The sequence below is a fragment of the Canis lupus genome, chromosome 36, assembly GCF_011100685.1.
Source record: "Canis lupus familiaris isolate Mischka breed German Shepherd chromosome 36, alternate assembly UU_Cfam_GSD_1.0, whole genome shotgun sequence".
Taxonomy (NCBI): Eukaryota; Metazoa; Chordata; class Mammalia; order Carnivora; family Canidae; genus Canis; species Canis lupus.
In genome coordinates, this window is record NC_049257.1 from 24,534,591 (window position 1) to 24,559,831 (window position 25,241).

Below are 25,241 nucleotides of genomic sequence, written 5' to 3' on the forward strand. Positions count from 1 at the left end.
TTGAATAAGGGAGTTGTTGAGATCACCCAGGACACACTTGCTTAAATTGTCTTAGATCATCATGAAAGTGGAAATACAAATGTAAAAATAGTTTTAGTCTTGAAATCCATGACAAAATGGGACCCGGCTTAAGCAAAACTACCAGTGTTATTAAAATCATCAATTTAAAAACCAGTGCTAGATGATGTAGGACCATTAAGGGATTTTAAGTAAGTTTATGCTAATAACAATATTAGTTCTCAAAATGTGAGGGGCTATGGAGAGCCAAGCCTAAATCTTTGGGGATTTGGAAGAGAAATGTGCAAGCATGCACACATGAGTCAGTGGGAGGGGCAGAGGGAGAGAGACAGAATCTTAAGCAGCCTTCATACCCAGGGTGGGCTTGATCTCACGACCCTGTGATCATGACATGAGCCCAAATCAAGAGTCAGTCGCTTAATTGCCTTAACTGAGCCACCTAGATGCCCTGGAGGATTTGCTTTTTTATTTTATTTTATTTTATTTATTTATTTATTTATTTTTAAATTTATGATAGTCACACAGAGAGAGATGAGAGAGAGGCAGAGACACAGGAGGAGGGAGAAGCAGGCTCCATGCACCGGGAGCCTGATGTGGGATTCGATCCTGGGTCTCCAGGATCGCGCCCTGGGCCAAAGGCAGGCACCAAACCGCTGCGCCACCCAGGGATCCCGGATTTGCTTTTTAAAAGCATATGAATATATCTTCTATTTTTGTAATAGGAACAGCAGAAAGTAAAGTTTGATATGATCTCTGTGGAACTGCACAGAAGGTAAAGGGAGAGAACGTTTTAGAAGTCATAGGTTGCAAAAATTGACAAATACTGCTTTGGAAAGACCATTCCGATAGGAGTGTGAAAAATCATTTGAAGATAAAACCAGTAGGAAAGAATCCCATAAAGAGGCTATTACAGTTGTTCAAGGAAAAAAGCAAAGGCCCTGAATTGTCACTGGAGGGGAAATGAAGAAGGACAAGTCTGTGTTGACTTTTTTTGGCTTGGATCATGTGAATGTAGATGGTCTTGATATTTGCCAAGTCCCTGAACACAGGAGAAGACACAGTTATTATTTGCTCTTATACCAAATGATTTTTTGTTTGTTTCAACTGTAAATCACAGGCTGTTCTACATTCTGGGAATATTGTGTGACAAAATGAGCTTGATCCCTGCCCTCTTGGAACTAGCACTCTAGTGATGGAGAAAAATGTATGAGCAAACAAATTATTGAATTACAAATTGTGGTAAAAAAATAAAGGGGAAAACTAGAATGCAAAGAGATGGAATTTACATATAACAGTGTAACAGTGTTATTGTGGAAAATAGTTTTTAGAAATTAATTTTTTAGAAGATTATGAAATATCTTCTTAGAAAAGTCCCAATGCAATGTATACAGAGAATGGGACTAAAAAGAGAAGCTGGCCTTAGGGTTAAAGACTTGGGTTTTATCAGTAGATTGACATTGTTAAAACCATGGATCTCAATTATGACCCAAGAGAAAATGTGTAGGGTTATCAAACTGTCAATTATTTAAGGAGAGTGCTTTTTGAGGTAGATTTTCAAGGTATCTGATTAATTTTAATCTGAGAATGTTACTTTTTTACATTAGTACCAGGTTTAAAAATAATTTCAAAGAATTTTCATTAAATTATAGTATCAGCAACCACAAAAATGGTTACTAATGCAATGTGCTTTCAGAAGTTCCATTTGGTAAGTTCGTAAGACCTGAGAAGCCGTTAAGTTTAATGCTTAAAAAGCACAGAATGTTGTGAGGGCTGCCTGGTTTCAAATGTTGGCTTCAGCACTTACTGTGTGACCACAGTTAGTTGCTTAAAATCTTTCATCTCAGTTTGTCTCTCTGTGAAACAGTGATAAGCCTTGGACATTTATAGGGAGAAGAAAATGAGAAAATGCAGGCCAAGTGTGGAGCACGCTGTACGTGCTCAATTTAAAAATAGTAGCAACAATGGGACACCTGCACCCCAGTGCTCATAGCAGCAGCGTCCACAATAGCCAAACTGTGGAAGGAGCCACGATATCCTTCGACAGGTGAATGGATAAAGAAGATGTGGTCTATGTATACAATGGGATATTCCTCAGCCATCAGAAAGGGTGAATACCCACCATTCATCATAGATGGAACTAGAGAGTGTTATGCTGAGTGATATAAGTCAATCGGAGAAAAACAATTATCAGTTTCACTCATTTATGGAGTACAAGAAATAGAGAAAGAGACCATAAGGGAAATGAGGGAAACTGAGTGGGGAAAAATTAGAGAAGAAGACAAACCATGAGAGACTCCTAACTCTGGGAAACAAACCAAGGGTTGCAGAAGGAGAGGGGGATGGGGGTGCGGTAACTGGGTATCAGGCTCTAAAAGGGCACATGATGAGATGAGCACTGGGTATCATACTATATGTTGGCAAATTGAATTTAAATAAAATATTAAAAAAATATAAAAATGGTAGCAACTCGAAATACTATTATTTTTTAAAGATTTATTTATTTTAGAGAGAGAGAGAGAGCACAAATAGGGGCAGGAAGAGGAGAAATAATCCCAAGCGGACTGTGCACTGAGTGTGGAGATCAATGCGGGACTAGAACTTATGACGCTGAGATCACAACCGAAGCCAAAACCAAGAGCCAGAAACTTAACTGTGCCACCCAGAAGCCCCCAAATATTATTCTTAATGCTGAGCGTTACTACGTGTGGCAGTAGTAGTAAAAATTGTTCTGTGACAGCTTTCTGAAAATCTATGGGATATTTTGGGCTATAGAATTATCAATATTCTGATATTTTCCAGTTATTGTTGTAGATTTCCTATGACCAAAAGGAGACATGTGGTTTTTTGTTTGTTAGTTACTCCATTTGAGATAGGGGTCAGGAAAAAGAAAGGATTGTGAAAACACCAAAAGACAAGGTCAAGCAACCAAACACATGCCTTCTGCCATTGGAACTAAAAATCTTAGGATTTTTCAAGATCCCTATTTGTTCCTGGGACTAGTTGCTTGGTATTGCTGGGAAATTGCATTATTTTAAATATGAAAATGTTGTTAAATTTTCTCAGTTGTTGTGAAAGGTTGTGAGAGAGCTGAAGGTGTGGCAGACAATTTTAATTTATGTTTAACTTTACCATTTTATTCTCTTTGAGACCCAGATTTCATTTCTTTTGGATATATACCCTGAAGTGGGTTTGCTGGACTGTTTGGCACATTGGTTTTAATTTTTTGAGGACCTCCCATATTGTTTTCCATAATGGCTGCACTAACTTACATTCTTACCAACGGGTACAAAGTTTCCCTGGTCTCCACAACTTCGCAACACTTTTGTCCTTTGGTAATAGCCATTCTTTTTTTTTTTTTTTTTTTTAAGATTTTATTTATTTATTTATGAAAGACAGGGAGGCAGAGACACAGGCAGAGGGAGAAGCAGGCTCCCCATTGGGAGCCCCATGCGGGACTCGATCCTGGGACCTCCGGGATCACGGCCTGGGCTGAAGGCAGATGCTCAACTGCTGAGCCACCCAGGCATCCCGGTAATAGCCATTCTAACAGGTATGAGCTGATAGCTCATTGTGGTTTTGATTTGCATTTCCTTGATGACCAGTAATGTTGAGCATCTTTTCATGTACCTGTTGGCCTTTTAAGACATCCTTTCTCCATTTTTTAATTGGGTTATTCTCATGCATATTTTATAAATCATATGTTGAAATCCTGAACCGTAGCGTGATGTTACTAGAAAGTAGGGGGCTTTTAAGAGGCGATTAGGTCATGAGGGTGGAGCTCTCAAGATTAGGATTTTGCTGTTTGTTGTTATTCCAGTCTCCATTTTTTTAGAGGACACGAAAATTCTCACCCAAAATCAAGAAAATGCAGCTAATAAGGAGTTTCCCCAGTGTTTAATCATAGATAGTGCTGATATGGGAATACTTTTATTGGTGCTTGGATGAAGTGAGGAAAATAATGTTTTTCCTAAGTTAAATTTATTTAAATATTTGCTCCTATATGTTTTATCTTATTCCTTTTTAAAGCTACGTTATAATATGCTGATGTTATAATTCTAAGCACTAAGTTTAGAATAAGGCAGCAAAATTAAACACTGGCTATTGGCCCTAACATTTTTGGAACTTGACCTATTAAATTTACAAATCTAGTAACTATTTACCTAATGCAGATAATCAATCATAGAAATTTTTCTACCTTATCAGTGCTATTAGTTACTTATTGCTGATGTAATAAATCGCCACAAACTTAGTGGCTTACAACAAACATTCATGACCTCGCTGTTCTGTAGGTTAGAAGTCTGACCTGGGTCTCACTGGGCGTCAACGTCCTCTAGAGGCTCTAGGGGAGAAAGCATCCCCTCACCTTTACTTTTGCCCCACTTCCTGGGTCTCCGGCATTCCTTGGTTTGTAGCTCTTCATCCTCAAAGTTCCTAAATAGTGGACAGTCTCATAGCACCACATCATGTTACTACAAGCTCTTCTTTCTTGGCATTTCCGTGTCAGACCCTTTTCTGCTGCCTTGCTCTTTCACTTTTAATGATCCCTGTGATTACGTTGGGCCCACCTAGATAATCCAGGATAATCTCCCTACTTTAAGATCCACTGATTAGCTCCCTTAATTCATCTGCAGCCTTAATTTTCCTTTGCCTGCCATGTGACCTTACATATTCATAGTTTCCAAAGATTAGAGTATGAACCGTTTATTTTTTTTTATTTATTTATTTTTTTGCAGGGGTTGGGTGCATTATTTTGTCTACCACATTAACAAACAGCAACTGAGAGAGAAGAATGAATGTGGTTTAATTTTGATTATTTCCTTAGGATGAATTATTATTTTTTTTTGATTATTTCCTTAGGATGAATTATAAGCATTGAAATTGCTAGATATGTACGTGTTGTAAAGGTTTTGGAAGCACATTTGGCAAATTGCTTTGTAAAAACCATTGCAAATTATTACACAAAATATTATACCCAAAGTTTAGATTCTAAGAAGCATTATTTTACGTGCCATTAAGGAAGGAAAAGCACTGCCAGTTAAACTATGACATAATTTTTTAATCACTTAGAATTTTTATTTTTATTTATTTATTTATTTTAAGAATTTTTATTTTATAATTATTTAAGGAATTCTCGGGAATCCCTGGGTGGCTCAGCAGTTTAGCACCTGCCTTTGGCCCAGGGCGCAATCCTGGAGTCCTGGGATCGAGTCCCACGTCGGGCTCCAGGCATGGAGCCTGCTTCTCCCTCCTCCTGTGTCTCTGCCTCTCTTTCTCTCTCTATGTCTATCATAAATAAATAAATAAATCTTAAGAAAAAAAAAAAAGAATTTTCTTAAACTTACTTGGCCTTGGGTATTTATTCTGCATCATTGTCATGATGCACGAAGAGCTACAGCCAAGCTCGCGCAGTCACAGGAAGTGCCAACTATGTCAGAAGTGCTGCCTGACTGGGAAGGATTTAAGACACCATTGACTGAATGGTACATTTTAATTTCAGAGATGTTAAAACATGCACGTTGGAATCAGTGAAATGCAATATAGATCTATAGATAGATATCTATCTATAGATATTTATCTTATAATGTAAGGATTTAACATTCTTGATGCCCACTTTTTAGTAGTAACTGAGATAGCTCATGATGGGAGATGATTGCAGCTTTGCAGAGACGTGTATTGCACGTTTCCTGTTTGGTCACAGACACAGTACTTCAATCTGTGAATGAGTGTGGTGAGTTACGCGCACCCCACGCTCATAGCCGTAACCCATGCAGCAGCTCTCATTCTGCTTGCCGCTCTGCACCTAAATTTAAGAATATGCAAAGATTTCCTGTAACCTTCAGAATGTCAAGTATGTGGTGGGCAGTTAAGAAAAACAGCATTTATTACTCAGGGGGAAAATAGGCCTTCAAAAAAACCTGCTTCAATAATTAAAAAATAACTACTGTTTACTCAAGGCTTATGTTCAAGGTACTGTGCTTAGGGCTCTGTCAATATTTCTCCATTTAATCTCTCGCAACTAACAGCCTTGCACAGAAGATATAAATACGCCCCTTTTATAGCTGAAAAAAGTGAGTCCGGGACTAGGTAAATGGTATGTTCCAGGAAACATGGCCAGGAGGGCAGAGCTGGGTTTTGAAGCCTGGTTTATTTGAATCCAATCACTGTACTACACTGCCTTCGATATTCATTATATTGATTGTTTCTAGGCAAATAAATCACTGCTCCCAACTTACTGAAATTACATTAAAGTTGGGGAGATTTTTCTGTCTCTACTGTGATTCATCATTCTTATAGGATAATGCTTTTAAGATAACACAGGAAAACATAGTTTATGAAAATGAGCAAACTTCAAGGAGTAACATCACAAAATACAGATTTATTGTTTTTTCCCTTCGCTGAACATGGCTAAAATCCACTTCCCAAGGACATCCCTGCTACCTCCAAGTACCATTTGGAAAACATTCCTTCTACATCATGACACAACAGTAGGTATATTGTCAAGTTTTTTAATTGATAGAATATTCTTGCTAAGTATCTTTTCAAAACCACTTCTTTGAAAAAGAACTCCACGAATTAGGAATAATTATTATATATTGAAATGTAGGGGAAACTTATGTCAGTGGTGTATTTCAATCTTAATAAATAGGTGAACACTGCTAAACTCTAGAAATTTACCCTCTCATATAATAAACAGACCTGAAATTATGATTTTGGAAGAAATATGAAAAAAATGCCTAATAGTCTCTTTCTATGTATCATTGGGGTGCAGCAATTTGAACCATCACTGACATTTACTCTCTAATTTAGCAGGTAGGCTTTCTTGTTGTCTCTCCACCTCACCAGTTCTCAGCATCCTTAACACTAAGGAGTTCTCCACCTTGACCGTACATTGAAATCACCTGAGGGAACTTTAAAAAACTGCTAATGTCTGGGTCTCACCCCTGGAGCTTGTGATTTAAGTAATCGGGAGTGTGGCCTGTGCATCAGGATTTTTAACAGCTCCCCAACCATCACAAGATGATTCTAATGTGCAGCCTAAGTTGAGAACCACTAATAAAAGGGTTAGATAATAGAAAACACATCTTTGAGCGTGCGAAAGAAGGCTGATTCTAATGGCTTAATAGTGATACTTCTGAATTGGTTACAGATTTTGACATATATATTACATCTGTTCCCAACACCATAGATAATTGAGATTTAGTTATGTTGCTAAATACTGTAGGCAGGTCATGGACCAAGAAATATAACCAGATCATTATCTCATTGTAACTCTTCTCCTAAAATTATCTTATTCGTTTCTGGAATTCTGTAACAAATCGTGTTTGGATTATAGCCCCAGGAAATTCAATGGTACTACTTGTCTTAGGGGAGGGGAGTGGGAGTGTATAGTAATAAGATTTAAAATTTATAACTTATCATCTTGGGCAGAAATCATGGCCAATTTCCTTAAAAGACAATTTGACACACTAATAAAACTTCTGCCAAAATAATCTTTTGCAGGGCCAAAGTAACTTTAGGTACGATAAACTGGCCCCAATTCCTGAATTTTTGAAACAAACGATTGTAATAAGCTATCTGTCGCTTCTGATATTGTTGTTTTCCCTAAAAACACACATAGGGGAAAGCAAGATTTTGCATAGCAAGCAAGTGGTAGAGATGCGGCTAGGCCCCAAATAATAATAATTTCCATTGATACAGAATTTTATGATTTTTTTTAAAGCTTCTTCACAATGAAGTTCTTTATTTGGTTTCTATGGTGATTTAAAGTCACCTCACTTCATAGCAATGTTCTTTCCTAAATAAATGTTTTTACAACTCAAGCAGTGTACTAATGAGGTAATTTAAAAAAAAATTCATGATTGGTTGATTAGAAGCTATCCTGATGCTGTCGAGAAGGATAAGGTAAGTCCCTATGATGTTTATATCTGGTGTTATCACTGTTTCTAATTAGCATATTTACCTTTGGTTCAGACTCTACATCATTATACATCAATACTCCACTTTACACAGCTCCTTAGTGTTATGTCTTCTAAATAGACAATTGGCAACCGCAATAGCAAACACTCCGTAAGAGGAAAATATGACCTCTTAAGAGGAAAGTGTCATCTACTGGGATTTGATGTCAGCGAATGAATATTCATTCAAATAAACATCTGTTACTTCCACAAGCCACTGCAGTAAATCAGTTTTAAGAAGCTATACAGAGATGAATATCACATCACCTTCCCTCACCCCAAATCAATCTCTTTAAAATGGGATCTCTTTTGTTTGGATTTTACATCACACACACCGCACTAAAACACCGTAGCTACTTAGCTTAGGCATACAGAACCCTTGCCTGTGCTCCTGCCCTTGGTCCCTGACACTGGTTTTTACTTATTCTGTATTTGCAGCACCTAAGTAATGTGGTTTATCGAGTTATGGAGTTGTGAAATTTGCAGTGTTGATCCTTATGTGTAGTCTTTAACAAGCAAGTGCTTGCTCTTGTGGCAAATTGACTGTGTGCACATGCTCTCTCTATATGCATGTATATTTGCACTGTTTTGCCAATTAGACTAAGTACGTTCAGATTAAATCATTAATTTGTACCAGACTAGGCACAAATTGCCTGCTGATAGTGAGAATTTTCTCTAGACAACTCCCGTTAATGACTCACTATTATTTTTATACATGCGTAGAGTTAAATGCACAAATATAATTTATTAATGTTTTAGTGTTTTTTTCAGAAACGGAGAAACTTCAGTGTTCTATAAACAGTCCCTTTGCTGTTAGGCACAAGCGAACGGACACTCTCCTAAAGTGAAGAGTCTAATTAATGTTAAAATGTTCCTACATCTAAATTTGGAAATATATTTTTTTAATTTAATAGAAAATGTTCAATTTCAACATGAAATGCTTTGTATTTAAGATTTGGCAATCCCTTCTAATATTGAATTGATGGAGTGCCAGGATTTATTTTCGCAATCTCTTACTCTTTAAGAATTAGTCCACTTTGGGAGACTTTTCTTCTATTAAGAATCATTGACCTGCATTTACCACACTAATAAGGACCAATTTTGAAATAACCTCAGTTCTTTTCTTTCCATGGAAGTGCAGAGAGGGAGTGGGATGATATATACATTTGATTTAGTAAATACAATAATTTAAAATGTAGGTCAACATTATAGCAGGCTAAAAGGGATAGGAGGGGGAAAGAGGGGGACAAAGGAGGAGAATGACATGAAGGAAGGTGAACTAGGGGAAGACTGGCAGGAGAAAAAAATGCCCGGAAGGACCGCAAATAATTTCTGATTTTTGCAGGAGCTTCGTACATGTCTCTTTCTCATTGGGCAGTCTCTGTCAACCCCACAATGCAAAGACTGTCCAAAAGCCACCCCCACGGGTTGCCTAAAATCATAGCACTTCTCCATCTTTGCTGGCTATCAACATCTCCAGCCTGGCCCAGAGGTGCCAATTCTTACCCTTCTCACTGTGGGGCCAATGATGCTATTGGTTCCTCCTCTCCTCCCTCCCATCTCAGCACTTGGAATGCCACTTGGTTATTTAGAAATAGCATAGCACAGTAGTCAAGAGCATGGGTCTCCTGGCCAGGGTCCATCATTTATAGTCAGATGACCTTGGGCAAGTTACTTTCATCTCCCCATGCCTCAGTTTCCTCACCTGTAACATTAATATATAATCATAATACCTGCCTCGTTGAGGCTATTGAGACTATTAAATGAATCAGTGTATGTAAAATACAGGGTAAAAGACAGTAAATATTACAGAAGTGTTTATTGTTCAGTGAATTTTTATTGAGCTCCCCAAGAGTGCTAGGCACTGTGGATACAGTCGTGATGACAGGGAGTGAAAGAGACTGGTGTCTTAAGTACCTTAGCTGGATGGTTGAACTCTGAACTCTGTTCTCCTAAAAAAATAAATAAGCAAATAAGAATAACTTGCTACAGTGCAAAAAATAATTCAACTGCTGTTTTTTTAGCCGTGTAATTATCCTAAGATAGAACTTATTTTCCATCTACTCAAGCAGTGCCTACTTGTTCAGCAACTGCTTCATGCATGTGTACGTGTGCACGTTGAAGGACATCCTACCCACGTTCAAAAATACAGTTTTCTTATTCATCAAATAGGTACAGAATGTTTGTTGAGTGTGCATATAAATCCCTCTTTTACGTCCTCTGGCTTCTCCTCTAATGTATTTGAAGGCAGTGAAAGCACAATTCTAAGGCATTGTTTATTACCTGAAGAGTAGGTGAATGAACTTCTGCCATTGTTTTTTGGGCAGGAGACTCCTGTTTTTGGACTTTGAAACACACTCCCCCCCTCTCACCCCCCCCACCCCCGCCCCTTAAACCATCCTGCTAGATTATAAACTTTACGGCAGAGACAGTATCATGTCTTGTTTGATACGTATCTTCTAGCATTGTGCTTTGTCCTTCAAAAGGCATTTGTTACATTTGTTAAATGAGTAAATAAAGTTTCAGCTATGCAAATAATTCTACTTCCCAACTTCAATTTTGTGAGGGCTTTTGCGTTGTGTGGCAAAAATGGCCCTAGGTAAGTTATGGACTTTTTTTTTTTTTTTTTTTCTAGGGGCAAGAAAAAAATTAAGTTTAGAATTAATGTGACCAAGAAGTGGCCATCTCACCTGGTATAAACAGCCTTATTAAAAATAACATTGATTATTTTCTTTATAAAACTTCAAACAACTAGAATTTCTGGTATATATTTTCCCCCACTTAAATTAATAGCTGGTTTGGATGCATATACATTCATACAGCCAAAATAACTGGGGGTGTGGTGGGGGTGGACGTGGAGCAGGGTTGCTGGTTACGGTAGCCTTTATTTAAGAAAGACATTCACATTTTTAAAAGCCAAATTGCACTTTAGCAGTTAATCAACTCGTGTGGATACATATGGCTTTAAATCATTGCTGGCGTAAGTCTTGACATGAAGCACTGTTAGTGTTTTTAAAAGCACTACCAGGCATGTTAGTTAATTCAGTTTGTTCAACAGCACTTACTTATACGATAGCATAAATCATACAGATTCCAGAATTGGAAAGAATCTCTGGACTCTCTCGTTTTGCTGATGAGGAAACTGGCATCCAGAAGGGTTGAAGCAATGTAGTCAGAACTAAAACCCCAAGATGCCAGGTTTCTGGATCAATGACCGTGATGTTCTGCTTAAGAGCTAGAGAAAGTTGAACCAAATACTTAACAGTTTTATTTTTCCATCAGTCCTTTTAAATATCTCTGCCAATGGGTCTGAGATTGAGGTCAATTGATTTTAATCTTCGTTGCTAACATTTAGCTTTAGAGAGCACATAACTTGATCTCTTCCATGTAGACCATGTAGACGTTGTATAAACAGGGGAAAAAATTTGCTGCCCTACTGTATTTTCAGAAAGGAATATAAGCCAGTATTCATTCTATGACTAAGGTTCTATTAGAAGTTTGGTGAGAAAAATGTGGTCATTGTTCCCCGACATGTATTTCAGAGATTGGGGTCACGTGCAAAACACCCTTGATTTATCTGCATGTATGATCCTACCGTCCTTTAATTTATCTAAATACTTTTGGACTCCTGTATCGTTGGCCTATACTACTTTTCATAAAAATTAGGTCCATAAGAATACCAGGCAGTGTAAAAAGATTGTTTCTTGTGGTGGTTGTTGTTGTTCTATAACATTTCCTTCAATTGACATTGAGTGTGAAGGGAACTTGGCCATCCATCCATTCGTTCATTCAGGAGTTATTTACTATGTATTATATGCGAGGCTCTGTATTGAACATAAAAATCAGATATGGTTCCTGCCTCACTCTAGTAGGGAGAGAAAAATATTAAAGAAATAATCACACAAGTATTTATTTGGAAACTGCGATTCAGTATTTTACTATAGGGTATTAGGAGTGATTAAAATAGTATTACCAAATTTATATCAGTGTATCAGAGAAGATCATTCTCATGCTCCCAAGGGTGAGAAAAGACTGTTACACTGAAAAGAACTTTCTGATGACATCATTTTGGTATCTCTACAAGAGCTGGTGGTTTGGGGAATGGGACTATATGCCCTGGTGGATATGACGGTATAATAGTAGAACGGGGATAAAATTCTAACGTTCTGTTTCCAATTCTGTCAAGAGCTACCTTTAAGACTTTAGGGAGGGAAGTCATTTAGTGTCTCCGAGTCCACCACACAATGAGTATATATTCTTACTGAAAATTATTTACCACTTTTTTTACCCACTCATCTCACTTTGTGATGTCTATTTTATCTGAGCTATTTTTGGGACATTATACTCCAGAGAGGTTAAACTATGCACTCTAACATTTTACTAGGCTTACCTTCGAGATCTCTTACAAACTATCACAAACTTCCAGAATTCGAACCGGAAAAAAACTGAAGTATAACTCTCAACATAGTTAGCTAATATCCCCATTTGAAATATATTGTTTTATGTCTTTAGTATAAGGACATTCAACTAAAATGTAAACTTGCTCATTCTGTCAAATTAAACCACTTTCTCTGCAGCCCCACATCGAAGCACATCGTTTCTTAATAAATCTCTTCCAAGTTGATAACCACTTCTGTGATATAGAAAAGGCAGCCAGAATCACAAGTAAACAGGCCCTTATCCTAAATGACTGTTTTCCTGTTTCTTCCAAATCTCTTTTATACATTTTCCAATCATATCGTGCATTTTGTTTTCTGAAGCATAAAGCATACACTTAACCTGGTTTTACAGTTGAGGTACTGTAAAGCATATCAGAAAAATTTAAGTGACATAATGTTAAGTAAAAACATCAGTTAAAAAGTTGATGCACGACGTCTTTTGTTAGTCTTATTAACTAAGCAGGACGTGAGCTGATCTCATAGAGAGGGATTACCGTGAGATGGCAATGAAGGCCAAAATGATAGTTATAATACTCGCTATTTTATATTCATGTATATTCCATTGAGTGAATGGACCATAATTTACTAAAGCATAGCCTTATGTTGGACAGTTTGAGTGGTTTCCATTTTTATATAGTATAAATTACACTGGGATAAACATTGTCAGGCATATGGCATTTTTTAATATTTTGGATTATTTCCTTAGGATAGATTCCCAGAAGTAGAATTACTAGGTTAAAGGGTATGAACGTTTTTATGACTCTTGAAATACATTGCCAAATTGCTTTCCAAAAAGAGGTTGTATCAATTTACAATGCCACCAGCAATATAGGAAAGTGCTCTTCTCATAATATTCTCACAGGTATTTGGCATCACAGAATCTCTAGTTTTGCAAATTTTGTGGACAAGAACGTAGTACCTCACTTTCATATACATTACTTAGTGGGTTTTTTGGGTTTGCTTTTGGTTCTCTTAAGGCAACATACCGTTGAATAACTTTGAATTTCTGACATGTTCTTTAACTGTCTATGCTGATTTGGTCATTTTTATAAGCCTGTACAGAATTATATGTGATTACATTAAACCTTCTCCATAGTACAAACTTTTGTCTATTTTGTTGCTACAAATCGCGGCATGTATGTGTATGTACGGCAGGAAGCATATTGAGGATGCAATTTTTGTACCTGCTCAAATTCTTGCTTTCTTCTGTGATTTTCTTTTTGCCTGTTGGTTTACAGCATATCGTAACTCCCCTCTCGCTACGTTAAGTATGTGAGTTATTCTAATTTTTCTAGGGAGTGACTTTTTATTTTTTTTATTCTTTATTTTTATTATTATTATTTTTTTAAATTTATTTATGATAGTCACAGAGAGAGAGAGAGAGAGAGAGGCAGAGACACAGGCAGAGGGAGAAGCAGGCTCCATGCAGGGAGCCCGACGTGGGATTCGATCCCGGGTCTCCAGGATCGCGCCCTGGGCCAAAGGCAGGCGCCAAACCGCTGCGCCACCCAGGGATCCCTAGGGAGTGACTTTTTAAAAACAACTCTTGAATTCATCTGTAATTTATGTTGATGTATGAGACAAGGCATGGATTCCAAGTGATCCTTTTTCCATATGGGTAACTAGTTATCTCAATATCATTAGTTAAATAAGTCTTCATTTTTCTGTGTTTTAGGTGAAGTCTCACTTATTATATATTCATCGAATTCTTATTTCCTTCTTCAGTCTAGTGATCTATCTATCCTTGAGCCAGTGTTTATTTAATGTAGAGTTCCCTCAAATGGCTTTCTAAGGATTTAAAAAAATGGTCTTGCCTTAAAAAAAAAAAAAAAACCTGAAAATTTTGACAAATTCCAACAGTCTGCTTGAATTTTCATTTCTTTGAATTTATAAATAAAAATTTAAACAAAACAGCTTATAAACTTTTTTTTAAATAAAAAAACGGTTCAAACAGAATTTTTTACCAAATGCATGCCTCTGCAATTATTCACATCTTTTTTTTTTATTATTATGAAAGGAGTACCTGCCTATTTAAAAATGCTTAGCAAAATACTGAATATAGATTGAAAAAGGTCATTCATAGTTGCTTTCTTTTATTTTAAAGGTTTTATCTATTTATTTGACAGAGAGAGAAACAGCACGAGCGGGGTGGGTGTGAGGGGCAGAAGGAGAAGGAGAAGGAGAAGGAGAAGCAGGCTCTCCGCGGAGCAAGGAGCCCAAAGCAGGGCTCAATCCCAGGACCCTAGGATCATGACCTGAGCCAAAGGCAGACAAGCAACAGAGCCACCCAGGTGCCCCTCATAGTTGCTTTGAAATATAAGCTTAGGGGATCCCTGGGTGGCTCAGCGGTTTGGTGCCTGCCTTTGTTTGGCCCAGGGCGTGATCCTGGAGCCCCGGGATCGAGTCCTGCGTGGGGCTCCCGGCATAGAGCCTGCTTCTCCCTCCTCCTGTGTCTCTGCCTCTCTCTCTCTATCATAAATAAATAAATAAATCTTAAAAAAAAAAGAAATATAAGCATAGTTAACCTCTAGAGTGTGCTCCTTTCAGATAGTTTTGCTAGTTGTGAGGATGTGGTGCATAGTTCCTTGACAGATATCTATTGAGCACTTACTTTGTCCCAGATCCCTTACTAGGCATCGAGTCAGGTTCCGACTTCACAAAATAGACAACTCCTGCCCTCGTTAGCATTTTATCTTAATCCGTTCTTGTATTTTGCATACTCTTCATAGATTTTAATACCTGCAGATTTCATTGTGTTGTATGAATCCATTTGAGTAATAATTTTCCTAGAATTGGACATTTCTGATTTTTCGATTTTTTTTCCCCCACATTTAGAATGTTTCCTTAAGATGCATTTCTTGAAATGGAGAAAGTTGGTTAAAGGATGTGAACTCATTTAAGGTTCTTGACCCAGACTTCCAAATTGCTTTGTAAAAGTTACTAACTTTGACTGCCACTGGACGTGGACAAAGGGAAACTTTTTTAATCAATTTGCCAGCAATGATTATCATCACTAAACATTGTTTTTGTTGTTGATGAGTTTTAATTTTCCTTTTTTGATAACTAGCAAGGTTTCAGGTTTTTGTTTTTTTTTTTAATACAGTCAAGCAAATGAAGTTCTTTGAAAATTTTTCTGATCATGCGCTTGCTCTATTCAAGATGCTTCCGTTTTATTTTCATGTGTATGAGCTCTTTATAGATAAAGACATGAGCCTTTTTGGCATTTACCCTCCTTCGGAGTTATCACAAAAGAGAAAAGCAGGAAATGATCACTGAGTTTTGGGTCCTGACGTACTTGAAGTCAAACTGAGGCTTAGGCACCTGTCCATTTCCAGGGCCTAACCTAGGGTGGGCACACAGCGGGCTCTCCATCCAGGACGTGGTGGACGAGCACACAGGTGTCAAGCCGTGCATTGGGTTCTGGGGGTCCAGGGACACGGAGACTGACAAGGGCAAAAACGTGGCTTCCTAAATTCAGCCTGGGCCAAGGAATGACTTTCTGGGAAACCCATCCATGTTTATGGGTAGGAAGAAAAAAATATCATAGCCAGAGGGCAAAAGGATACAAGCAACTGGGTAGCATCAGAGAGAACCTGAGAGAAGGAAAGGGGTAAAATGAAAAGCTAGTGAGAGGAGAGAAACCAAAGCATTCAGAGATCAATAAGCAAATTTATTCTGCATCCATCCATCCATCCATCCATAGGACATGCACAGGGTGTCCTATGTTGGGAGGTATGTTGCTATGGTGGGCGATTAGAAACGATCGGCGGCCTCACCAAAGCTTATCTAACTCCTCAATTCAGAAACGTCTTAGGCAACTGAAAAGATCTATTCCTGTAAAATTCTTGGTTATACACGCATATGCTTAAGTACATGTGTAACGCTAAGACTCATTGGAAGGTTCAGGAGAGAGCGTCTCCCCAGCTACAGATTTTGGGGGCCTGCCTTCTCTGCCCTTACAACGATAGGTCCCTCTTGGTCACAAAATCTGGGGGGAAAAAGAGGAGAGAAGGTAATAATTATGGCACCATCTGTTGCCATTGGATAGAGGATCTTCTCACCCCTGCCTCTCTTGGGGTTGTGAGTGAGAAGCTGGCAAGGCCCCAGGCCAACAAGAAAAAAACAGGGGACTGAGAGGGGACAACCTGCCGCGGTAGCCGGTGTCCGCTTTGTGGTACTCTTTTGAGGGTCATCTGGGAAAACTTTTATTATATACTTTATGGAATAATTTGCATTAGGTCAAATTTATATTCCTTCCGGAGAGCCTATGAAACATGATCCCTAATCTCAAGGGTAGACGTGGCAAAAACAAGAAAGAGAGTAATTAGCAAAAAAGGGTGTCCTGTGGGAAAGAACTCTGAGTGAGGAACCGTTCAGAATTTACAAGTTGCCCCTGGTCGAGATGGTGATGTGATCTGACCTTGGAGATCTGTGCGCTGGAAAGGATCACCCGAAGGATACCTTTAGTCAGGTGAATGAAGGCAGCTGAGTACCCAAGATTTTGGGGGCAGGTCACCTCTCTCCCTAACCTTAAGGAGCCGTTCATTCTCTTTATGGTGGCTTTGGTCATCCCCTAAGTACTGGCTATTGAGCAACTATTATGTGCCAGCTACTGTGCCAAGAACATCATCTATATTATCACCTATTCATTCCTCCAGGCCTAGCTCACTGTTCTTTTTAACCCACCCATGACTTATGTCCCCAAGCCGAATTAATAATGCCACTACCGGTGGACTGGTCATTAAAACACTCTACTCATTCTGTTCACTCCTTGAATGCAGCTCTTCTCCCACAGCCCACGCTTCTACCTGTCCCCCTCAGTTCCTCAGTCCTCCTGAGCTGGACAGGACCAGCACCCACGCTTTATTCCAACTTCCCAGCATCTGGTAGTCCCCACGTGCCACATTCCGTTGAGTGGAACCACATGACTTCAAACTCTTGGAAGAATCCCGTAATTGTTGAGCAGGAGGGCGCCTGGAACCTCCGCTGGCTACAAGCTCCTTTCACACAGGAGGAAATTTAGGTTCGCACAAGTAACTTGCCTGAGGTCACGTAAACCTGATAGGACGAAATCAGAATCCAGTTCCCTTGCTTTTCAGCCCAGTGTAGATGCGACCGAGACACAACTAAGTATCTGTATTTCCCAATCTCCTGGCCCCACCCGAATCCTATCAGCAACTGGCCTTTGGACCTTCAGGCTATTTCTGTGATAATCTATTTTCTAAAAGAGCCCACTTCCATACACAGCTTTTCTTTCAAAGCTCCGCATTCCAAACAGGAAAGTCCAAACTCCAAATGGGCTGGCTTGAGCCCTTGAGCCGCAGCATCGGTGTAAAAGTTGGGGGTGGTGGTGGTGGTGGGGTGGGGTGGGGGGGGCCCTTCTGTGTATATTTTTACCAAGTTCTGTCCACATGCAGCCTTTGATCCCCACAAATCAAAACGCTTGTCAACACACAGAGCAGGCTCCCTCTTCCCCATCTCTTGAGACCTGGCGGTTGTGCTGACTCGAGGATCCTTCCTCCTCACCAACCTGGCGAACCCCAAGGATCTGTTCCCCTCCTGGACAGCGAGCTGGCTTGGCCCTCGCACCGTCCCAAAGGTGGACTGTGTGTGCAGCACCGAGCAGCAGGGTGCACCGCGTGCCTCTGCATCTGGAAAATTACAGAAATGTGACTTACTCCTCGCAGCTGTACGCAACCCTTAGCCCAAACTTTCCTACTTGTTGGAGAAAGTAAGTAAAATATGTTGGTGCATTCGGTTCCCCCCCCCCCGCCCCCCCCGCAGATTTCTTCTCTTTCTTGCTTTGAGTCCGGTTGCTCTGTTATGGCTGCTGGTCCCGCCGCCTCCGGGAGCTGCACAGGCTCCAGCACCCCTGGCCCTGGCCCTGCCCCTGGCCCCTGGCGGGACAGGGATCCGCAGCTTCCCGCGGGGCTGCATCCCTGGAGCACGTTCCCAGGAGCTGGAGGACATCTGGGCGGCCCACAGGAAGTTCTGGTACTTCGGACCCCAGAGCAGAGAAGGTGCTGGAAGGGGACAAGACCGGCCCGGAGGACGCCCCTCCGAGGCTGCCCCTGCGCGCACGCTCCGACCCGGCGTGGCCCAGCGCTCCCCGCTCCGCTCCGCTCCAGGACGGTTGCCCGGCGTGCACGTGGGGCCAGGCCGGCGGGGGAGGCGGCCTCGGAGAGCCCCGCGAGCTCAGGCTGGGGCAGGACGTTTAACACCCCCCCTCCCCGCCCCGATTGGGGTTATTTTTTAAGTTGTGAAAGCCTCCGAAGGGCTGGCTGCCCCCTGGGCGCGCGGAGGGCCAGAGCCAGGCAGAGCGCGGGGCCCTGGGCTGCCAACCCTTCCTTCCTCCTCCTTCGATGCCCTCGACCTCGTGTTGGCCTTGGGGCTCCGGGGCGGGCCAGGAGCAGCGCGTCCCCGCCTCCGCCCTCCCGGGCCCGCTCCACGACCCCCGCAGGCTCGCGGCCTCCCAGGGCGGGGGCTCCTCGGGGCGCGCCCTCCCCCCCGGGGCGTGCACGGAGGCGCGGCGGGCGGGGGTGCGGGGTGCGGGGTGCGGGGGTGCGCGGTGCGCGCGGGGGCGGGTGGCCCAATGGGCAGCCTCGCTCGGGAGGCGGGCTCAGGCCGGAAGCCGTCCCCGCGCCCCCGCCCTCCCCGGCCGAGGGCTGCAGGGTCCCCGCCCGCGCTCTTTGTCCGGGGCCCGCGTGCGCCCCCGCATCGCCGCGTCCCCCGCGCGTCCTCCGCGGAGCTCCCGGCCCGGGGGCGCGGGGCGCGGGGCGCGGGGGGCGGGAGGGCGCGCGGGCGGGAGGCGCTCGTGCCCGGCGGCCCCGGGAGCGCGCGCCCCTCCGCCCTCCGCCCTCCGCCCTCCGCCGCCGCCGCCGCCGCCGCCGCGCCCGCCCCTCCCCCTCCCCGCCCCTCCCCTCCCCTCCCCTCCCCCTCCCCGCGGCCGCCGCGGAACTTGCTGACTGCGCGGCCGGGAGGAGCCGAGCCGGGCGGCGGCGGCGGGAGGCCACAGCGCGCGGGGTGCCCGCGTCCCCGGGAGCGCGCCCTCCCCCGCAGCCCGCGCCCGCAGCCCTCGCCCGCACGCTCTATTTATTATTTATTTATTTATTTCTCACTATTTATTATTTATTTCCTATCGCCTCGGCATCCTCGTCCTCCTCCTCCTCCTGCGCCTGTCCGCCTCCGCGGCCCTCCCCGGCCTCCGCGGCCCTCCCCGGCCTTCCCCGCGCGGGCCGGGCGGCGCCACCCTCCGGCCGGAGCGCGGTACTGCACGGCCCCCGCCGACTCTCGATGTTCCACGCTCCCCGGCCGGAGCCTCCGCGGCTTCTTTTTTCCCTCCCCCCCCTCCCGCCCCCCCCGCGGCTGCCTCCATTTCCTCAAGGAAGGGTTTTTTTCGCTCTCCCTCCCCCACAGCGTAGCGGCGCGCGAGCGGGCCGGGCGGGCGGCCGAGGTGAGGCGGCGGGGCCGGGGGCGGCGGGGGGCGCGGGCGGGGGCGGGGCGGGGGCGGCAGCTTTGTTCGCGGGCGGCGGGCGGGGCGCGGGCGGGGGCGCGGGCGGGGGCGCGGGCGGGGCGGGGCGGGGGCGCATCCTCGGCGGCCCCCGGGCGCCCTCCCCACAAAGGCCGCGGGGCTGCGGGGCGGCCGCGGCTCGCCGGCGCGGGGAGGTGCTGCACTTCTTGCGGCTTTTGTTTGTTTGTGTTTGCCTCCTCTTTCCCCCCTTTTTTTTTTTTTTTTTTTTTTTTTTTTTTTGGTTATTTCTGGACAAAATGTCGGTCCGCGATGCGAGCGCGGAGCGGGGGGCCGGGGCGGCGCGGGGAGCTCGGCGGGCGGTGCAGCCGGGCGCCCGCTGCGCCCGCGGGGCCGCTCGGGGGAGCTCGGGGAGCTCGGGGGGAGCCCGCCCGGGGCACCGGCCGCCGCCGCCCCCCCCCCCCCCGCCCCCCGTCCGCGCCGCGAGGGCCGGCGTGCACCGAGCGGGAACCGCCACCCCGAATGCGCGCGGGGGCCATCGGCGGGGTCCGCTCTCCTGCTGCAGCAGGGGGATTGCACGGTCTGCCTGGACCCTTGTCAGCGCCTAAATATTGAGACGTTAGTGACTCCTCTCTCCTCTCTCTCTTTTTTCTTTTTTTTTGCACATTTTTCAGCCCCAGCTCTGTTATGCACAAGGTGTCCTCAATGCTCGTCGCCTAAGTTCCCTGGCAAATCTGTCTCATGCCTTCTGAGAAACTACACAATTGATAGATTGTCCAAGGGATGGTGGGGGGGGGGGGCGGGGGAAGGACAAAAAAAAAAAAAAAAAGAAAAAATGTGAGTGGGGTGTTTTGTTTGTTTGTTTGTTTTTCTTTTTCTTTCTTTTCTTTTTTTTTTTTTTTTTCTCCGAACTTGAGTTCGGCCAAGGCTTGAACGTGGTGAGACACACCACCTCCCCGTGTAACCTTGCTGGGTGATGATGAGATCAGTGTGAGCACTGGCAAGTGTTTCTCATTAAAATGCGAATGTAGGGGAACCTTGGGAGGAGAACGTGCTGTTGTTGGTTGATCCCTCAGGCTTAATATTTCCTTTCTCTCTCTTTTTTTCTCCCCCCCTCTCTTTAAAAGTTTTCTAAGAAATAAGTTCACCAAGATGTCCAGTGATAGGCAAAGGTCCGATGATGAGAGCCCCAGCACCAGCAGTGGGAGTTCAGATGCAGACCAGCGGGACCCCGCCGCCCCAGAGCCCGAAGAGCAAGAGGAAAGAAAACCTTCTGCCACCCAGCAGAAGAAAAACACCAAACTCTCTAGCAAAACCACTGCTAAGTTATCCACTAGTGCTAAAAGGTAACGTGTCAAAAAAGGACGAAAGCACATGATTCCGGTTGTCTTCCAGACAACTCACTGTTGGTATTTTTTTTTTTTACATCACTAGCCAGGGTTCGGAGATATTTACTTGGTGATCACTTCTATTTGCACTTGAATAGCTTGTCATTCTTTAGGTGGGACGTAAGGCACCTCCCTAGAACTGTACTTCTAAGGGAACTTAACTCTGTACTTTGGTTAACTTCAGGGAGAGTGTCCTTGAGTAGAGAGAGCTTGGACTCCCATTCTGACAGATTGTTTGAGGAGCTGGCAAGGGAAATTTGGTGCGCCCAAATTAGCTGGTACATTGAGGATGTTCCTTTTTATGAGTCATACTCTTCTTCTTCTTCTTCTTCATTGAAATTGACACTTCTGGAGGATCAGCAGCGCCTCTCCATGAAGCCTGATGATTAGAAAGGGGAGTGTGTTTGCTAGGAAATTTGTCAGTTCAAGGCCTGGACTATACTGGAGAGCAGATTTAAAATTTGGGCTCCCCGTTTGCTTTCAGTTTTGCAGATAAGGACTTTAAGTCACGCATCCCAGGTAACTGCTCTTCTGTAGTTAACGGTTGGTTATGCCTCTCTCTCTATTCTCGTGAGCGCGCATAAAACTGCAGAGGAGCCATTTACCATTTTGGATGGCACCTGGCTGTCGAAAACTTTCGTTGTGTTTGTGGCCCTTCCCTCTGAAACTTGTGGATCTGCTTGACGTGTTAATACCCCACAGGAGAAGAAACCTGTTTTGTTGGGTATATACGAAAGGCCGTTTGTTTCCTGTTGATTTATATTATCTTTGATGGCAAAAAAGAGAGAGAGAGAGAGAAAAAAAAAAAAAGGATTCTGTCGAGGGGACTCCATTGGTGGCACTAGGGGAATATCCATGAATTCTATTAATTCTACGTCAGATATGTCTATAGCGTTAGCTCATATTGACATTTTGTTGGTTTCTAGTGATCACAACTAAAGGGAGAAGAAAATATAAAAACTGTTCAAATACTGCGTTCTGTAGTGATTTCGAAGTACTCTTATTTTTCTGTGGACTTTCACCTCTATCAGTAATCCCGTATTAATAACTTGAGAATGTTTTATTAAATAACAGCAGTCTCTTAAATAATTTAGAGTCCCCCTCAATTTGCTGTGATCTTGTTGAGGAACGTGTTAAACACATCTTAAGTTTTGAAAGCATTTTAAATTTGAATAAAATCAGAGAACTGCTTCCCCTGCTCTCCCCCCCCCCCCACCCCCCCGCCCCCATCTCAAGGCTATATATCCTGGTATTTCTTTCCTCCCCACTTTACTCAGTCTTAGTCCTGTACTGAAATTAAGGTCAAGGAAAACAGAATTGGTTAAGTAAGAATGTCAGAGTCCTTTAGAAGTTTTTCACTGGTAAAGATGTTTGTGAATTTTAAACTTTTTTTGGCCCCAGATATCGTCAAAACTGTTAACGTACTCGTGTGATAGCTTGCTGACGCTTACCTCTATAAAAGTGACTTGAAGTCATTGTCAAAAATTCTAGTGCTTTCCCTCCTCCCTTCTTGTCTCATTTGCATATAAGCTTGAAAAGAGAATTTCTTTGGTAAAAAGTGTTTTAAAATAGATCTTCTATCCTTTATTGAGTACTAGTGGAGGACTACTTCTCAAATCAGGTGTGCATGTCATACTTATTTACAGTAGCGAGTGAGAAAAAAAGCTGCAAAGTTTCTGTTAAGGGATTTGGGTTATGCCTCTGAGAACAAAGAGGAAGCAGCCATGTTAGCATTACTGAAGGCAAAGCCAGCCTTGCATTTAACTGCATGGTGGTAGAGGGCAGTGTAATTCCCCGGTTATTCTGTAGACTACCTCAAATCCTTTTTGTCTGTTCTCATTTCACTAACAGAATTCAGAAGGAGCTAGCCGAAATAACTCTTGATCCTCCTCCTAACTGCAGGTAAGACACACATTTTGTTGTTCTGATTTTTTTTTTTGAAATGTGGAAAAATATCAGGAGGTTAACGTATCGGCTCTGGGTACGTGTGCTGCAGAAAAGCAGCTACTGTTTGCTTCTCTTCAGTTCTTGCAAGTGGAGCAAATAAAAATTATCCGAGGTGAATTAAACCGGTTTGGGGGGGAAAATACTCTTCAGCGTGTATCGTACCTCTTAGATTTAGGAACAGACCGATTTCTGGGCTTCTTACTGACATGGGTGTGAGTGGTGCTGATTTTTGTTCCGTTGTAACATCTCTGTAGGGTGCTTATTCAGAAGTATATTGCAGAAACTTCTAAAATTTTGCTAAGCTTTAAAGTTACTGCTCGTGTGCAATCTGAACTGACCTTCCAAATTTAGAAATCGCTGAATGTGGTGTTACAGAATGTAAATGCAGTAAACAAGAGTATAGTTTCTGTTTGATTTATTCAGTAATGTGCCTTAAGGACAAATTTTATGTGCTAAGCTAATGCTTTTAGTTGTTTTCTAGAGAATGCATTGGTGGAATTACTTACTTGTTAATCAAATGTCTTAATTACTTGGGAAAATCCTTAGGAGTCTTGGTCCTTATAATATGTGTATGGAAAGCAGTAAATGAATTGGAATTTGTAGGAAGAATTCATTACAGTGACATCCTGTGGGATAATTTAAAACGGTTGGTTGCTATAAGGTGCTTTAAAAGTAAGTGGTTGACAGTTCTGTTTGTGAACTTTTTTTTTTTTTTTTTCAGTTTGTCTTAGTGCTCTGTTTTCAGCTGTGACTATGTGGCTTCCAAAATTCATCAGACTTAGGAAAAAAAAAAGTGTTGTAGAGAATTTGCATACAGATATGTGCTCAAGAGCAAGAGTGGCAGCTAGAAACAAGGCAGGGTTACAGTTGGATAGGAAAATGATTTTCTTGTCCTAACCTGTATTTTTGATGTAAGTTGTGTTCACATGAGATGATCAGACCTAGCCCTGAAGTCTTCTTGAGATGTAATTGGGTGTAACTCCATTGCTTCTTGCTTGTGTGTATTAATCAGATCCTTGGATAAGGTGATCTGATCCTGATTTATTCAGTGAATTAACAGTTTTGCTGATATTCGTAATCAGCTATTTCAGTTCAGAAGGCAAACGTGAATGTAAACTAATTTAAACAGGTAGTGGGTATGTTAGATCTCGAAGTTCTAAGAGCTGTGCTGTCCACTGATGCAGCCACTAGCCACTTGTGGCTCTTGACCACTTCAGTTGTTGTCCAAAATGAGATGTGCTCTAAATGTAAAATACACATCAGATTTTGAAAACTTAGTACGAAGAAAAGAATGTACAGTACCTTAGTGATTTTTAAAACTATCTGTGACGTGTTTAAATGAGAAGTCGGGTATGTTGAGTCACATAGAATGTTTTAAAATTTTACCTTTTTACCATCTTAATGCCGTTATTAGAAAATTTGAAGATACGTTATGTGGCTTGTATTACATTTCTAGTGAGCAGTGCTGCTGCTTTAGAGAATAAATACATCAAAGTATTCCTTCCAGCCTTCTGGATTGGTGCGTCAAATCTGTAGCCATTTAGTGAGGTCAAGTTAGATTTGCTCTTGGAAGAATCACTTAACTTGCAGAGTATATTCTGATATTTCCCTTTGTAAAAGATGTAAAGATCTATCAGTTCAAAACCTAAATTGCACGTGAGGTCAAACATTGGTTTCTGTTGATTTTCTGCAAGTGGCACAAACTAGCGTACGTGCATAAATCTAAAGAGTCTAGTAGGCGAAGTGTTGAATGCCCTTGGAGCAGTAGTGTAGTGTTGCAGTTACTGAAGAAGTGTGCTTTACGTGTTTAGCCCAGGAATGGTTCCCCAAGGTCACTGAGGATTATTTTAGAGGAAGTTGAATGTTTCTGGGAGGCAGAAAGTTTGTTTATTTTTCTGTTTATATGCCATGTTTCATTTTAGTCTGAAATTACGCTTCACATTTAGTGATCATTGAAGTAGCGAACCTGTGGGCTTGGGGACGGTGACATGGACTACATCATCTGTGCTTTCCCTGGTCACAATTT

General features: G+C 42.6%; 1 protein-coding gene and 1 long non-coding RNA gene across 5 annotated transcripts in view; one reads left to right on the forward strand and one right to left on the reverse strand.

Moving 5' to 3' along the window:
- Window positions 1-9,819: 9,819 nt before the first annotated feature.
- Window positions 9,820-17,769, reverse strand: LOC119877902. Of its 2 annotated transcripts, XR_005384820.1 has the most exons (3): window positions 17,221-17,769; window positions 15,708-16,005; window positions 9,820-9,925 (listed from the first exon to the last, which is right to left on the reverse strand). It is a non-coding gene; the product is annotated as an uncharacterized LOC119877902 (long non-coding RNA). The 2 variants fall into 2 exon arrangements; XR_005384819.1 differs by lacking the exon at window positions 9,820-9,925 and having other exon boundaries at window positions 15,482-16,005.
- A 461-nt stretch (window positions 17,770-18,230) lies between these two features.
- The window catches only part of UBE2E3 (ubiquitin conjugating enzyme E2 E3), an 87,339-nt gene continuing 80,328 nt past the window's right edge, over window positions 18,231-25,241 (forward strand). The window contains exons 1-3 of one of the 3 annotated variants that reach the window (XM_038585017.1): window positions 18,231-18,432; window positions 21,008-21,226; window positions 23,120-23,170. In XM_038585017.1, coding sequence (XP_038440945.1) covers window positions 18,236-18,432; window positions 21,008-21,226; window positions 23,120-23,170 — 467 coding nt within the window. In that variant the 5' untranslated portion in view covers window positions 18,231-18,235. Of the gene's footprint in view, window positions 18,433-19,537; window positions 19,866-20,476; window positions 20,499-21,007; window positions 21,227-23,119; window positions 23,171-25,241 lie in introns of those variants that run through there. The other 2 variants (XM_038585018.1, XM_038585019.1) reach the window with 2 other exon arrangements.